The 16,335-nt window shown below is 38.7% G+C and overlaps 1 protein-coding gene and 1 long non-coding RNA gene across 2 annotated transcripts; both read right to left on the bottom strand.

Moving 5' to 3' along the window:
- Window positions 1–2,640: 2,640 nt before the first annotated feature.
- Window positions 2,641–16,034, bottom strand: LOC122661010. The gene is made up of 3 exons (XR_006332815.1): window positions 16,024–16,034; window positions 9,875–9,879; window positions 2,641–2,870 (listed from the first exon to the last, which is right to left on the bottom strand). It is a non-coding gene; the product is annotated as an uncharacterized LOC122661010 (long non-coding RNA).
- Window positions 15,122–15,895, bottom strand: LOC122661004 (dehydration-responsive element-binding protein 1B-like). Its single transcript, XM_043856295.1, has one exon. The coding sequence runs from the start codon at window positions 15,868–15,870 to the stop codon at window positions 15,160–15,162; it is 711 nt and encodes a 236-aa protein (XP_043712230.1). The 5' UTR covers window positions 15,871–15,895; the 3' UTR covers window positions 15,122–15,159.
- Window positions 16,035–16,335: the final 301 nt, after the last annotated feature.

Raw genomic sequence — 16,335 nt, 5'->3', positions numbered from 1 at the left:
CCCTCCCCCTCCCCTTTGGTAGTTGTAGATTCTATTGATTTGTCTTAGCCTTTCCTTTGTAATTTGTAATAGTTGTAGGTTCTGTTGGTTTGTCTTAAAATTCATATCATGTGTCATAGCTCTTCAACGCCACCAACACACATGGTAATAGCTTATAGTGAATGTGTGTGTGTATATATATAATGTTCTCTGTGCCCCAGCGCAGGTTGCGCCCAGGCACATGGGCCTGCCACTCAAGGGGGCAAGGTGGTCATTGTGCCCACCCCCATGTGCTTGGGCACAGCCTTCGCTGCGGCACAGAGAACAACACCCCTATATATATATGCCATGCGATGATCCTTAGAGAAGACATTAGAGTTTGGCTGTCAGGCTTCAAAATGCCGGCGAGGATCGGCCACCAAGGGGAAAACATAACTCAAAACAAAAATCAAATGGGGGAGGGGGTGGAACATAACACAAAAAAACTTATAGCAAAATCTCCACCTAGAAACCGAGATTTCATGCATCTGCAATCAAATTTAATCCTAGTAATGACCTCCAAAACCATAACTTATTTCATCGAGGAGTCCTCAGTAGGATCGAAGATGGCATGTACACCACAGCCATTATTGAAAGGGGGCGGGGGGGAGGGGGGGTTCGGGCTTTCTGGTCAAGAAATCGTTGTTTGAGGCTTGAAGTGTGGGGGAATTACACGTCACCCCTAGGATTCAAACGAAACTCAAATCATCCCCTGGTTTTTGAAAATACTTAGATCACCCCCTGTATTAGACCCCAATATGACAAATTAGTCCCTACCGTTAGTTTTATGCTATTAAGTGATGATGTCAGCCACTTAAATAAAGTTAAATCCCTAAACTACCCTTTACCAGTTTTGATTTATGATTCTACCATTGTAACTAAAAATTCCAAATTTACCCTTATCAATTTAATTCTAATGTTTTAGTACAAGGGTAAAATAATCCTTTCACACCAATAACTAATAGCAAACTAACACCGTTTTTGTAGAGGGGGACAGATGAGTATTTTCAAAAACCAAAGGGTGATTTGAGTTTCATTTGAAAACCAGGGGTGACGTGTAATTTACCCAAAAAAATGTCACAAATTTTTTTTTTAATTTAAAAAAAAAAAAAGAGAAGAATTTGACAATTGATGTTTTTTGTGTGTGCTAGGGGTGTATTAAATGTTTTATTTAAGATGTTTGACGTCAAAGTTTTAAAATTGTTTTTAAAACATTTTCTCAAGTTTTGTTGTTTTAGTTTGTAACCTCGAACAACTCAAATGTTGCTTTGTAGAATGCACAAAGGTATAGAATCATATTTATTCCCACATTGTTCACCTACAAGAGTGAAAAACAGCTTATAAGTATTCATAGGACTTGTAAGGGATGGAGGTTCAAAGGGAAAATATTCTTTGCTAGGAATGTTCGAGTTGGATCCTCTTTCCTCTTATTTTTCATTTTTCATTTTTCATTTTTCATTACTCACTTTTCTTATCCCATTTTTTCATTTTTACTCTTATTTGTATATTTTCTTTACTTTGTTTTGAAAGGATCCATGTAACCGAGGATCTTTATCCTCTCAGGTTCCCTGCCCGATACAGTTTGTCTAGTTCCTCTCATAGGGGGTAAAAATGACCACCTTACCCCCTGCCCGAACATACTGCCACCCCCCCTCTCTTATTAGAGACACTAAGGAACTATACCGAGCAAAGAACCTGAGGATAATTTTCCATGTAACCGGCCTCATTTAATTGGGATAAGGCTGAGTTGTTGTACTTCAACCTTTTTTAGGTTTTTTTTTTTAATGTAAAGGCATGATTTAATGCATCACATTGTATATAAACGCCAAATATTCTAGACAGGAAAAAGGAAGAGAAAGTCAGAATAGAAGATACAAGTGAGGCGAGAGTGAGACAAGAGACAGAAAGATAGAGAACTCGACGAAACTTTGTGCCTGATCCATCTCCATCTGGGTTTCCCAGCGGGCTTCGGCCTATACAAGCAATTGTCCCTGCATCATAAGTCCTTTCAGATTTACTGTCAGAGTGATCTATTCCAAGATATCTCTTCCAACATCCATATTCTATTATCTGAAGACAGGATCAAAACCATATCAGTTGACAAGGAATAGGATGAAAGACGAACACAAAGTATAACAGTTTCAAATGGACCTCCCTCAAAATAACTGGATACAATGTCAGAATCTTCAATAACTTCCAAGAAATGTAGGACCAGGTGAAGGAATAAATACAAATTTCCACTGAACAGAGAGAGCAAATACTTATTTAGATGTACTGAGAGGAAAATCGTTTTTCAAATATTATAGACCCATCAGATCATTTGTTGTGCAACCATTTATGATAAACTACGCTTTCATCCCCTACCTACCAAAAAGGAGAGAGGGGTCTAAGTAGCAATACCCCCACCTCAAGAATGTTATGATGGTTTGTGATACATAGTTTCTTGTACGTGTCTACTGAGAAGTGAGAAAGATACCAAAATGGATCAATATATATGACACCTCAACATCCACTCATAGAGTTCTGTCTACTACTTAGATCCGAGAAACCATCGAGTTGAACTTCTTCCTCTCAAGTCTTCAGTTAATTCTATTAGTAGAGATTTTACTCTTCATGAGTCCACCACCAATGGGGTACAAGACGTGTGGACAGATAACACTAAGTTAATACAGCCAAAATATCTGGATCGGCATCCACTAGACATCCCTCCAACAAATAAAAAGCAAGTTTTAAAAAAAAGATACCTTAACAAACTTCTCATCTGGAACCTGCAATTTCATCTGTATACGCACTTTAATTTTGGCTAAAGTCTCGCCTTTGTGAATGTTCAAGAAAAAGGGCTCTCCAAAGTACTCCAAGAACTGTTCAAACCAAAAGTTTCGAATATAAGAACAATTTGACAATTGATTTTATCCATAAATGAGCTTCATCACTCTGCAAAGACTTTCTACACTTAAAATAAGAGTGAAGGTATGAAGATAGAATCTAATATTTTTTTACCATCTGATTTTGGAAGGTATCTCTTCTGAAGTGGAAAACAGGAATAAAACCACCAAGGTTTTTCTCTCTTCGAGGAATCTACAATAACAATCAATACTTAGCACTGTCAATTTGCACTAAAAAAACATCAACTTAATGTTTTAAAGACCATGCGTAACATGTTTCAAAAGCAGGTGAGCAAATCTGGTTGAAAATCTGAAAAAACTCACATTTTTTTCTTTTTTTAATTTGTCTGGGGTTTGGTGGTGTGGGGTTTTGGGGTGGGGACTTTAAACAAATAATTAGAAAATTTCTCCAAAGCCAAACTTTACCATTCACTCATTTATCCTTTCCCAGTGGTTCTCTCCCCCATAATAAGAAAATCAACAGAGCAAGTTTCAGAATACATTACTATTTTTGAAAAAAAAAAATGGCTTACCTTAGATCCTTGAAATTTTTTCAAGTAATCAAGTAGGATAAAAATCTAGGTTTTAGATCTTTCCTGTACCCATGGGAGTTGGGACTCCATATCGTTACATTATCCAAAAAATATTCTCAATTTAACAAGGTTCCTGTAACAGGTCCGGCGTAATAAGGGTTCTAGTCCAGCATGGAGCATTCCAACAAATATCAACGTCCAGATCTCACAAGACTAAAAATTCAGTGTGTTTTAACTTGATTTGAAACATATAATACAAATAAACAGGCATAGCCATGCACTACCACAAGCATGCAAAAATAAAACAGAGCAGAGTAAACTATGCTTTACAATATGCTATACAGAAAGACCATAGCTACCTTACCAACTTGCAATGGCAACGGCCAGCAACATATATGTACTATATATTTTCATGTGGGAGAAAGTTCTGCAAGGATGTTATTCAGAAATCATTCACCAGACAAGAATTAAAATCAATAGACAAATTATGCTCTGGTCTCAAAAGCTCTGTACAGAATTTATAGACGCTGGCAGCTGAACGAAACAGATCTGCAGCAATTCCTTTCATTCATATTTACCAAATTTATTACTGTTGAGCAGGGACATTCATATTCAAGTACTCAACACATAACAGGGTTTAGTCACCTCAACTGCTACTGTAGACAAAATTCCAAACCAAAAAAAATCCGGGTAGAGACTAGTACAAACAAAATCGCAGAACAGAGAATATAGGATATGGAACTAACAGAACAGAATATGAAGCTAGATCTAATAGACAAATATGTGAAGAGGGCTTCATATGCATGCATTTGAGAAAATGTCAAAACAGAAGATAGAATAGTGACACGATAGAGAAACCAGAGACAGAGAGATAAAGAGCGAGAGAGAACTTGACAAAACTTAAAAGTCCGGTCCATCTCCAATTGGGTATCCCAGCGGGCTTCGGCCGGTATAAACAAATGACAATGAATGAGAACTGTTAGGATGGCTGTCAGAGTGCTCTAGTCCAAGATGTTGCTTCCAATTTCCATAATCTATTATCTGAAGACATGATCAAAACCATATCAGGTCACAAGGAATAAAATGAAAGACAAAAACAAAGTACATTAGATATAACTGTTTCAAATGCTCCTACCTGAAAATGACTGGATACAACGTCACAATCTTCATGAGCTTGAAGAAACATAGGGCTACCGGATGGAATAAACGCAAACTTCCACTGAACCAAGAGAGAGAGCAAATACTTATTAGATGTACTGAGAGGAAAATCATTTTTCGAATATTATAGACCCATCAGATCATTTATGATCAACTAAGCTTTCATCCCCTACATACCAAAAAGGAGAGGGGGGGGGGGGGCGCTAAGTAGCAATACCCCCCAACCTCAAGAATGTTAGGATGGTTTGTGATACATAGTTTCTTGTACATGTCAACTGAGAAGTGAGAATGATATCAAAATGGATCAACATATATGCCACCTCAACATCCACTCATAGAGTTCTGTCTAATACTTAGATTCGAGAAACCATCGAGTTGAACCTCTTCCTCTCAAGCCTTTAACCATAAAGCTTTTACTCTTTCATGGCCCTCGTTAGTCCATCACTAATGGGGTACAAGACGTGTGGACAGATAACACTAAGTTGATACAGCCAAAATATCTGGATCGGCATCCACTAGACATCCCTCCGACAAATATAAAGCAAGTAAAAAAAAAAAAAGAAACCTCAACAAACTTCTCATATTGAACCTGCAATTGAATCTGTATACGCACTTTAATTTTCGCTTAAGTCACGCCTTCGTGAGTGATCAAGAAAAAGGGGTTTCCAAAGTACTTGAAGAACTGTTGAAACCAAAAGGTTCAAATATAAGAACATTTTGACAATTGATTTTATCCATAAATGAGCTTCATCACTCTGCAAAGACTTTCTACACTTAAAATAAGAGTGATGGTATGAAGATAGAATCTAATATTATTTTACCATCTGATTTTGGAAGGTATATCTTCTGAAGTGGAAAACAGGAATCAAACAACCCTGAGCACGAAGGTTATTAACTTTTGGAGGAATCTACAATAACAATCAATGCTTAGTACCGTCAATTTGCACTAAAAAAACATCAATTTAATGTTTTAAAGACCATGCTTCAACTTGTTTCAAAAACATATGAGCAAATCTGGTTAAAATTTTGTAAAGTAAAACTCCCATTTTTTTTTTTTTAAGAAGAGTCGATTTTGTCTATGCGTGGGGATTTAAAAGTTTAGTTTAGTTTCTAATTTCAGATTTAGAAAGTAGGCTTAAGTTTCTATTTTTAATTAGAGTTGGTTTCTATTTTATAGTTTCTATTTTAGAACCTTGCAACTTAGAGTTTCTATTTTAGTTTCATTACTTGTAATCCCAGTCTCAGCCATATAAGGGACTTTCTAATTTTTAGTTTCTATTTTGGAGCTCAATATTTGAGCCTTTATAACGTAGAGCCCATAGAGGCACCCCCCCCCAACCCCCCACGATTTTACTGAATTGAGTTAGTTGCTTTGAGAAAGAATATCATTGTCCAATTGTGTGACATGAAGGGCTGAGAGGCCTGGCTGGTAAGAGCCGAATCTCCTTATCGCCCTTTACCTTCTCTTATCTTCTCTTCCACTCCATTTGATCCCCTTGTTTTGCTGTTATACTGCGATTGCTGCAAGTGCTGAGAAGATCCTATGAAGGCTCCAATCAATTCCAAAGGCTGCTGTTGCTGTTACTCATCAATTGAAGACTTCTGCTACTCCCTGCGATCTGATTTAGTGCTGCAGCTTCTGTGTCTCATAACTCCACATCCAGTGATCAGAACAGACTAAGAATTGGACGCATTCTCCACTGCTGTTGGGGCTCCACTCGAACCCAATTCCAGCCCCTTCTGTTGGCTGGATTGCTCTGCAGGCCATCACCTTCTAATTCTAAGTCAATCCTTCTATTTGCAAGGCCAACTCAAATTTCCTCAGATCTCCACTTCTGGCCATCAGAATTCATACAGCAAAGCTTCATCCCATCAAAACTGAAACTCGATCCCCTTTGGAGCCCACTCTCAGTGCTGGATTGCTCTGCAGGCCATCACCTTCTAATTCTGAGTCAAACCTTTCTATTTGCAAGGCCAACTCAGATTTCCTCAGATCTCCACTTCTGGCCATCAGAATTCTTACAGCAAAGCTTCATCCCATCAAAACTGAAACTCGATCTCCTTTGGAGCCCACTCCCAGTGCTGGATTGCAAGTTATTCCATAACCTTCTAATTTTGAGTTGTCTTCATATCTCAGCCTTTAGCCACCGGAAATGGCTGAAATTTGGAGAGAATGATTCTCTTCACCTCCATCTTCACTCGACCTGAGTTTGACACTGTTCTACACGCTGGTTTGGTTTGAATTCTAAAACTTCTAAATTCTGGCTTTGTTGTTACTTTGATTTGGGAGTTTATTTGGGGTAGGTTAACCCTAATCTAGTCCTACATTAAAGTCCCACTTTCCTTGTTTGTCCACTTCATTAGTAAATGATTGCAAAGCATCTCCTTTTAAGCTCCACCACCTTATCCTAGGGCAAATAAGCTTTACCCTTCTTACAATTCTGCATAGTTAGACACACATCCATGACCACTAATCTATATTGTGTGGTTAGGCTCTCCCCTGGTATCACCATAGTTCAAAATCTCGTTTCGTTTCGGTCGAAATTTTGAATATTTCGAGTATTTCGGTCGAGTCGAAAATAAATGCAACATCGAACTGAAAAAATGCAATATTTCGAAAATTTTGGAAATTTCGATCATCTCGTTTTGGAAATCTCGGTAATTTCGGTCGATCTCGTTTCAGAAATTTCGGAAACCTCGGTCATTTTGGAATTTTACACCCACAAATGGCCAAGCAAAACTCAGAAAAAATACCATATTTCGACAAAATTTCTGTATCTCAGAAATTTCGATCAAACCGAAACACTGAAACGAAACAAGATTTTAAACCTTGGATATCACCTTACAATCCTTACATAACAATCTATCGGACCTTCTAGTTAGGAAGAAATCTATTTGGCTACTATGATGTCCACTTTTGAAGGTAACTAAATGCTCATCTCTCTTTTCAAAGTAAGTGTTTATAATGGATAAATCAAAAGCCACAACAAAATCTAAAATTGAGACCACCTCCTCATTCCTCTCTCCAAAACCACACACACACGCACACACAAAATATACTTAATGATATTATAAAGTTCGATTAAAAAAATTGGAGACGAGAACTGGGATATCTAATGAATAATGCAGTTCTACATTTTGCAACACACTCAAAGATTTTTATAGGATTAAAATAATTCATTTAACATTATATTTGTATCTCCAAATTCTAATTAGCAACCTAGGGGTTTATTTGCTCAATACACCCACAATGGATAGTACTCTGAGCACAAAAGGATCTACATCCCCCTAATAGATTAAAAAAGGGGGAAAGAACACTAACTGGTCACGTAGCCCCAACACCTAGACATAGGGGGCAAAAAATGACCACCCCGCCCCAATGGAAAGGTAGAAATCTTGTCCCCCATGATGCTTGCGCACACAATCTAATTGGCCCAATGTTGGCGCAGGGGCCACGCAATCAGGTAGCGTTCTCTTACACATACAAAAAATTCAATCTCCTCTAGTATTATTTTCAACGTATTGGATTTTTATAGTTAGTTTTTTATCTAAGGTTTAATGTAGGCCGTTCATAGTTTCATATTGCATTATGTATGACTTCAGTACTTCACATAGTGGAAGCTCTAAAATCTCTTCACAAATGGGTATAGTTCATAACCTAAACCATAATGACATTCAGAAAATTTATTTCCTTTCTCATTTCACTTAACTGATGATTGAACAAGACAATACACATCAAGCAAAGACATAAACAGGAAAATGTGTAGCAATCATACAAAACAAATCACAATGTAGAATAAGAGATAGAATACTTCTAACCCTCACCGTAGGGATCCCCCATTCATCATACTTAAAACTGCATTCGCTGAAACAGTTTTCGACGAGGATCCTCGACTGGCTGGTTCTCAACCGTACTGTCAGTCCCCGCTTCCGCAACTACTAATAAGTAGCAAAGTAATAAGAGAAGAGAAAACATTGAAACTCTGAGAATAGTCATTGTTAACAGACTAAGGAGGCAACTGTAACTCCCAAATCATTACAAAAAACCAAATTTGGTCCATGTCTAGCGAATCAAGCTAACCAAATCCGAGAGACCCATAAATACTACGTCACAAAATCCACAACTCATGCTCAAAAGCAACTAAAAGTATCACCTTCCAATATAGCGTCGTCTTTCTACTGCAAAAGTGCAAAACAAAGCACGAATCAGAGCTTGTACCCAGTAAAATCAAACCCTGCCAATTGAGTAAAAAAAAACCCTAATATCGAATAAAACTGAAAGGTCGGTTCAGAACCTCTTGATCGGAATTAAAACCCTAAGACGGTAAATCGATGGAAGTCAACTACAATACAGAGAGAACTAACGAGAGATTAATTGATCACAAAAGCAAATACGACAGAGGGACACCAAGTTAGAGTTTTAAAAATTGAACCAAATTGGTACGCTGAATGAGAATAATTAATGCTTTGGAAAAAAAATAAGGGGATGAAAAAGGCACGAACCAATTGAGAATTCAGATAGTATTTGCCCTAAGTGTTAACAAATGAGAGAGAGAGAGGGGGAAAAAAATTAAGCACCGTTGAAGCGAGCTGAACACACCATGATTGTTCTATCACTATCTATAGCCAGACCATCATCTTTTTTTTTTGTTTTTTGGTGAATGCCAGACCATCGACTTTCCAATTGAAAGTATTTTTTCTTTTGATGAGTGCCATGATTTGCCGTAATGAGCGACTCGGAGTTGCAGGTTCCACGAGAATTGTAATCAAAGGATATAGAGAGACAGAGAGCTGTGAAAAAAGTGTCAGGGAAAATTATTTATACAACCCCAGCATTATGGCGCGATTGCTTATACCCTAATTTTTCAAAAAATTATTGGGTAATTTACACATACCACCCCTGAGGTTTGACGAAAGGATATTTTCACCCCCAGTTTTGGAAAATTCTACGTACCCCCCTAAGGTTTGCAAACGGTAGCAAATAAGCCCATTCCTTCAGTTCATAACTAACACTGTTAAAAATTAGACTTGAACTGAAGGAATTGCCCTTCTAAGAAGAACCCAAAAAAAAAAAAAACAAAACAAAACAAAACCTGCAACTCATCTTCCCCAAAATCGATTGGGGAAGATGAGTTGCAACCATCCCAGCGCCCCATTGATTCGACGTTTGCCACTCAATCACTCCTCTTCAACCTCTTTGCCTGAACCGAATCATCACCATCTTCACCATCACTCTCTGCTCCACCCTCAAACCCTAACCCTAAACTCTGATTTGTTCACCATCACTCCCTGTCTTTCCTTTGATGCCCGTACAAAGCAATGGCATCCGAATAGTACAAAGAAGAAGAAGAGCTCGAGCGTGAGTCCATGGAATGATTCTGGTTCTGCATCGTGGTGGTGGTGGTGGTGGACAGCGCGCCCAACTCCCAAACCCAACAACGTTGAAGCTCTTATTACCCTTCAAATCTATCTAGAAGTTCCTATAAATATAAACAACTTAACATCTATTTTTAATCACCTGCAACTGTAAAACCCATCTCTCTCTTCTATCTCTTTGAATTGATTCTCCACTATCCATTTAATTTCTCTCTTTTTCTTTCTCTCTCTGTATATACCCTGCAATTAAGTTGGATATATCGTATTTCATGGCGACAACAGCATCATGGAAGTCTGAGGAGAGAATGTGGAGTACTACTGGCGATGAACATGAACATCCGATGATGGAGATGGATGGAAATTTCGATTTGGATCTCGCTCTTGCCCCTCCCCAGTTGGTAGTGGATGACGAGATATCCACAAGTATTGATGGAACAACAGAGTCATATGAACAGTTTCTATTACGATTGGGGATGAAGACGAGTTGCAGGTGCGAAAGGGGATTTGGGATTTTTCCCCAATTTCAAACCCTAAACTTCTAAACGGTTGAAAAGTGTTTTGAAACACAATTGCCTAGGGTTTTCCAGTTTAAAACCCACTCCTTTTTTTTCTCTTAATCATAATTACAGAAACAAAAGAAAAACCCTTATGGTTGTAAACCCTTTGTCTCTGTGGTTGCCCTCTAATATCAAAGCATGCCTCAGCTTTCGTATTTAAGCTGATCTAGACTAATGCCTAAAATGCTTAAGTTGTTCATCATTAATTGATGGGTTTGGAAGGAATTTGAAATTCTGCAAGCCCCTTAAGGGTTGAAAGGGTTTTGAAACCTGCAACTCATCTTCCCCAATCGATGAGTTGCAGGTTTTTTTTTTTTTTTTTTCTTTGTAAGGGTAATTTTGTCCATTCATCTCTTATTTTTTTGGGTTCTTCTTAAAAGGGCAATTCCGTCAATTCAAGTCTAATTTTTAACAGTGTTAGTCATGAGTTGACGGAATGGGCTTATTTGTTACCGTTTGCAAACCTCAGGGGGTACGCAGCATTTTCCAAAACTGGGGGGTGAAAATATCCTTTCGTCGTCAAACCTCAGGGGTGGTATGTGTAAATTACCCAAAATTATTTGAGCACCCCTTGCATTTTACGACTTATTACAAGTAGCCACCATCCGCTTAACTTTAAAGTCGAACCTTTATCGCCCCCAAGATTATCGGGAGCTGTAGGCGCAGGTGCGCGCGACGCCCATGTGTGCACGGTGAGGTCCACTGCACACATGGGCGTGCTGCGCCGCACGATGCGACAGCACCCCAATAGTACTGGGGTGATAATTTTCCCTTTAAAGTCACCATTTAGTGGATGTCATGGGTTAAAAAAAATGTAAATGCCCAAACTATCCTTTAAAGGTAGTGAAATGATTGATTTACCTTTCGGCCTTAGTATAGGGTACCCTTCTGTTTTTTTATCGTTGAACAAATCTTCCATCCTCCACTTTGCTGCTGTGGTGATTTTTAGTCGTCTGAGAAGACGAAGCAAACCTTGAATGGAACCCTCAGGCCTCAATGCTTGTGATCCTACCGTTGGCCATTAAAAAACTCCCAACCCTTCCCATAAACCCTTGTTAAAACCCCTCTCTCCGACAAAGGTAGAAATGGACAGCGAGGACAGCCAAACAACCGGGTTTAATACTATATATTGTGATTAAACCAAAGGAGCTCATATCTAAAATACTAATGAAGCATTAGAAAAAGCTAGTAATTGAAGGAAAGCAACGTTATTGCATAATCAATTCTCAAATGAATTCCACCAGATCTAACTTTACACTCTTAAAATAAAACAGAAAGGAAGAGCAAAAGTAGGAAGAAGGCTAAATCTTATCGTCACTTGAACGCAAGCCATTCTTACCTTGACGATTAAGCACTGGCCGATCTTCCCAGCTGGATGATTCGTCACATACTCATCCTTGCTTAAATTCCTTGCAGCCATCAGATCAATAGCCACGGTGTCCCCAAAAACCATCTGAATCGCAGTAGAAGTCAGCGGTGGCGGATCAAATGGGCACAATTCTCTCTCCAAAGGTAAATGTACATTAAAATCACAAAGACTGACCAACAAATTCCCCTCTGAAGATGTAATGGAGATCAAGAATACTCCTTTCGCCTTGGCGCAGGGAACCAACTTAAGGAGCTCCTCAGTGTTCCCAGACTTACTAAAGAGAACCTAGAGATCTGAATTGGATAAACTGCTGATATCTCCATGGAGAGCATCGAGAGGGGACAAGAAATTCGATCGAACGCCGAGAGAGATGAGGTTCTGAGAGATCTTCTGAGCAACGAAACTGGATTTGCCAACGCCGGTGAAGAAGATAGTACCTTTGGCGTTCAATAGGGGTCTGAGTGAGGGAAAGGGTTTGAGAGAGGTCGAGGTTCTGGAAGTCGCTTATAAAACATTGAAAGGGTAAGATGGTAATTTCAGTATCACAATTTTCAATTGAATAGCTGATAAGGGTAAAAATGACTTTTCCCGTCAACCACTAACAATAGATTAACATCTCCTGGGCTCTGTCTTTGTGGGCGGAGTAGGGCCCATCATTGACAGAGGCCCAACGTACTCGCTCTCACACCATATTAAACTTCCATCTTAAAACTAATCGGTTCAAAATGGGATGGCCTCTTGTGGCATTTATACTTGATAGTCTGAGCACCCACTGCGGATGTGGGATTATTACCTCAATATATCAAAATCAAATAACAAATTAAAAAAGTAAAAACATATGGAAAAAAAATACTAAATCTTAACGAAATAGCTTAGTAAATTTCTATTAGGACTAAAATGCTAATTTCAAGTAAAATGTGAGTCACATAGCCAATAACCTATTGGAGAAGTAAATTTTGTTTTCCTATCACCCCCCCTCCCTTTCTTCTTTTTATTTTATCTTTATTTTTTTTTTCAGGTGGGGATGGGAGTTGCTATTAGCTCGAGATGGCTCAAGGTATATTAAAAACCTTCAAGGGATGTGAGATTCTATCTCTATAACTCTCTGACATTTAATATGGTAAACTTAAGTTCCATCGGTGGACATTCATTGTCATTTTCTAAGAATTTTTTAATTTTTTTTTGCTTGATAAGATAAAACATATATATGTCCAACCTACAACTAAGGCGGGATTCAATCCCAAACCTGGCTTAGAATCCCTTACCCGCTACACCAATTAGCACCTTTGAGCCATCATCTTGAGGAGTAGCGATGTCCAATTGGACTGACAAGTGACAACACATAATGATGTAGGCTTAGTCCACATCTTGAAGATCTTGTCACAAAACTAGCCCAAACAAAACTGGTTCTTAACTAAGACCAATTCAAATCCAAGAACACTGGATCAAAAAGAACCTTTTTAGTGGAGAATCTCTACAATGTCTCTTGATGTACCCTAGTGGATTGATGATGTAAAAAGCTTTTTAGTGGATGATGATGTGACACTAGGGATGTAAACGGATCGGATTCGGATCGGATACGGATCGGATGTGATCGGAGTCGATATTCCCCGCCAATTCGGATACCTCTAAATGGATTCGGATGCGGATCGGATTCGGATTTTTGACCATCCGCTTACATCTCCGCCTTGTGTAACCCGGACCTTCCTCCCCTAGTGATACAATTCACTCTCAATCCATATCTCTTAGATCATGATTCTCTTTTCATCATATTCTAGAACCTATTGAATCTTCAAAACCGTCAAAATCATTATTTATTTAATTTTTTATTATTAAGTATTCGGATTTTTTTTCGGACGGATTTTAATCGGAGTATTCGGATTATTTCCCGGATATCTCTAAACAAATACGGATGCCCCTAAACGGACACGGATGCAGATTCGGATTTGGATTTCGGTTATCCATTTACATCCCTATGTGACACCCACTTTCTTGAAGACAACATTAAGACTCTTGAAGACAACATCAAAACTCCTCAAAACAATAACCAAAACACTTAGAAACAAGAATCAAGACATAGTATTTATGGTTGAAGGAACAAACAAGAAAATGGAGAAAAAGCTTTAGAGTTTTCCAAAATCAAGATGCAATCTCAACCATTGGAACCTGATTTGAAAATCAATGGCTAAGGTATCATAGGAACTTTTAAGATTTCTTTTGCTATATAAAATGTCTATCTATCTTGTTTGTAACGAACTAGAATTTGATGAATGAAAATTTGCTTTGAGCATTTGTTAGAACCATGATGTATTATTTCCTTTGAATCTAGAAGAGTTCAACAATGAAACATTGAAGAAGTTTTTCTCTTTCCGAGAAGAGTATGCGTTTTGTTTTTCACCTATACCCTATAATAGTTGTAGGTTACCAGTAAAGTTGATTTGCATCCTAGAAGAGAAGTAAGTCACTCTATCCTTTACTTCATCCAAGTTACTTTCATGCCCTTGCAATTGCCATCACTTGCGACACAAATTCGAATATCCTCCACTGAGAATTAGAGAAATCTTTCTTCATCAAAGTTATAGTTCTTTTCGTTATCTCAAATCTCAAATTTCAAATTTGGAACATCCCAAACCGAGTTGTTAATTAAGAGTTATCACCAATTTATTGACAAATTTACTGACAGAGATTCCATGTGATTGGCCAAGACCCAGGAGAGCCTTGAATAGTACTTGTACAACAAGCACATGATTCGCGTTCAAAAATATTTCAAAACTTCGTAGGTAAGGATGAGAATTAATGATGATAGTCACTCTTCCAAAAATCCAATCCCAAAGTCAAATCACATTAATTAGGTAAAGAGATTTATGTATTAGTTTTAAGAATTCAACTATAACGTCAAATCACCTTTGAATGTCAAGTAAAGGACGAAAAAAAAATTAAAAAAAAACAGAACATAGATTTATCATGGGCAAAAGGAAACTTAATCTATTACAATACATATTCACAGGTGCCATAGCACACTTTTATCAAATCAAAATGGGTTTAAGTGCATATTGTCAAATACTATTCTATCAACAAATGAGTAAGTCTTTATTTTTTTTTTTTGGTCAGAAACAAATGAGTAAGTCAAAAGAACAAATTAGGCGAATTGATAGTAAAATGACTCTCCCAAAATTTTCTGAAAAGGGGAAAAATCATCTGGGCTCTCCTTGATTAATGTTTACAATAACAAAAGAAAAAATAAATAAATAAATCAAATCAAGTCAAATGGAGTGACTCCATAAGGCCATGTCAGCATCAAATTCCACATCGTCCCAATAGAAGCCACCTCCAAGATGAGTTGGAGAGAGTAATGCCATGTCTTCAAGCAATCTCGGCATTCCATAATCCACCTCCTCTTCGTCCATGAGAAACAAGGAGGTTGTACTAAAGGAAGTACTGGTAGTAGTCGTAGTATCCGGTGAAGTCGTCTCATTCTTCTCCACCCTCGTTTCATTGCAACACATTTCCTCATGAGTCTTCGTAGGCCGAAACGCCTCTGCAGCCTCAGCAGCCGCTCTCTGTATATCTTTTGCATCCGCAGTTTCCGGCAGCCGTAATCTTGACACAGAGTCCGCGAAATTGAGACAAGCAGAGCGCCCCCTGAGTGTCATTGCAGCAACATCGTGAGCCCTTGCAGCCATTTCCGCAGTGGGAAAGGTACCAAGCCAAATCCTAGATTTCTTCTTGGGCTCTCTCACCTCGCAGACCCACCTATCAGAGTTCCTCCGCCGAACTCCCCTGTATATTGGGTGTCGGGTTTCCCTGAACTTTTTCCGTCCGGCACGTCGTTTTGGTAGACTCGAAGCTAATAAGACTTCTTCATCGAAGGAGGTGGTTGGCCGGGCAGTGGTGGTGTTGCTATAAGACGTCGAAGGCGTCCTCGGCAGGTCAAGTGAAAGAGAATCTGAACTCCATAATGAGAAGATTTCCATTTTTAGTTGAGAGTGAGAAGGAAATAAGTTCGTAATTGGTAAGTACTTGATTTGGGGTTTATCATTTTACGGGTCTGAAAAGTATATATAAGAGTCGGGGTGGGGACTGAATTGAATGTTAACTGATGATGACTACGGTTCAGACGCGCAAACGGAATTGGGAGAGTGAGGTGAAGACCGAGGAAGAGAGAAAGACAACAGAGTAGACAGGTTGTGTTCCCACGGATTGGACGCAATAGTTTGCCGCCAAGGGTCAGTTCAGTTGGCAACGACCAACTCCTCAAATAAAAGGTCAAGATCCAGATTCTCTACGGTGCATTGCTCATAGCGGCTTGAGCGGCACAGACTGAGTCATGCACGTAAAGATCTCTTTATCCTTGCCCAAATGCCTTGCCCGAGCGGGTGTAAGGCGGTCATTGCACATGCTGCCCAATCTATGCCGCACAGACCATTACGCATAGATTG

Source organism: Telopea speciosissima, chromosome 1 (genome assembly GCF_018873765.1).
Source record: "Telopea speciosissima isolate NSW1024214 ecotype Mountain lineage chromosome 1, Tspe_v1, whole genome shotgun sequence".
NCBI lineage: Eukaryota > Viridiplantae > Streptophyta > Magnoliopsida > Proteales > Proteaceae > Telopea > Telopea speciosissima.
This window is presented reverse-complemented; position numbering and strand designations above follow the sequence as displayed.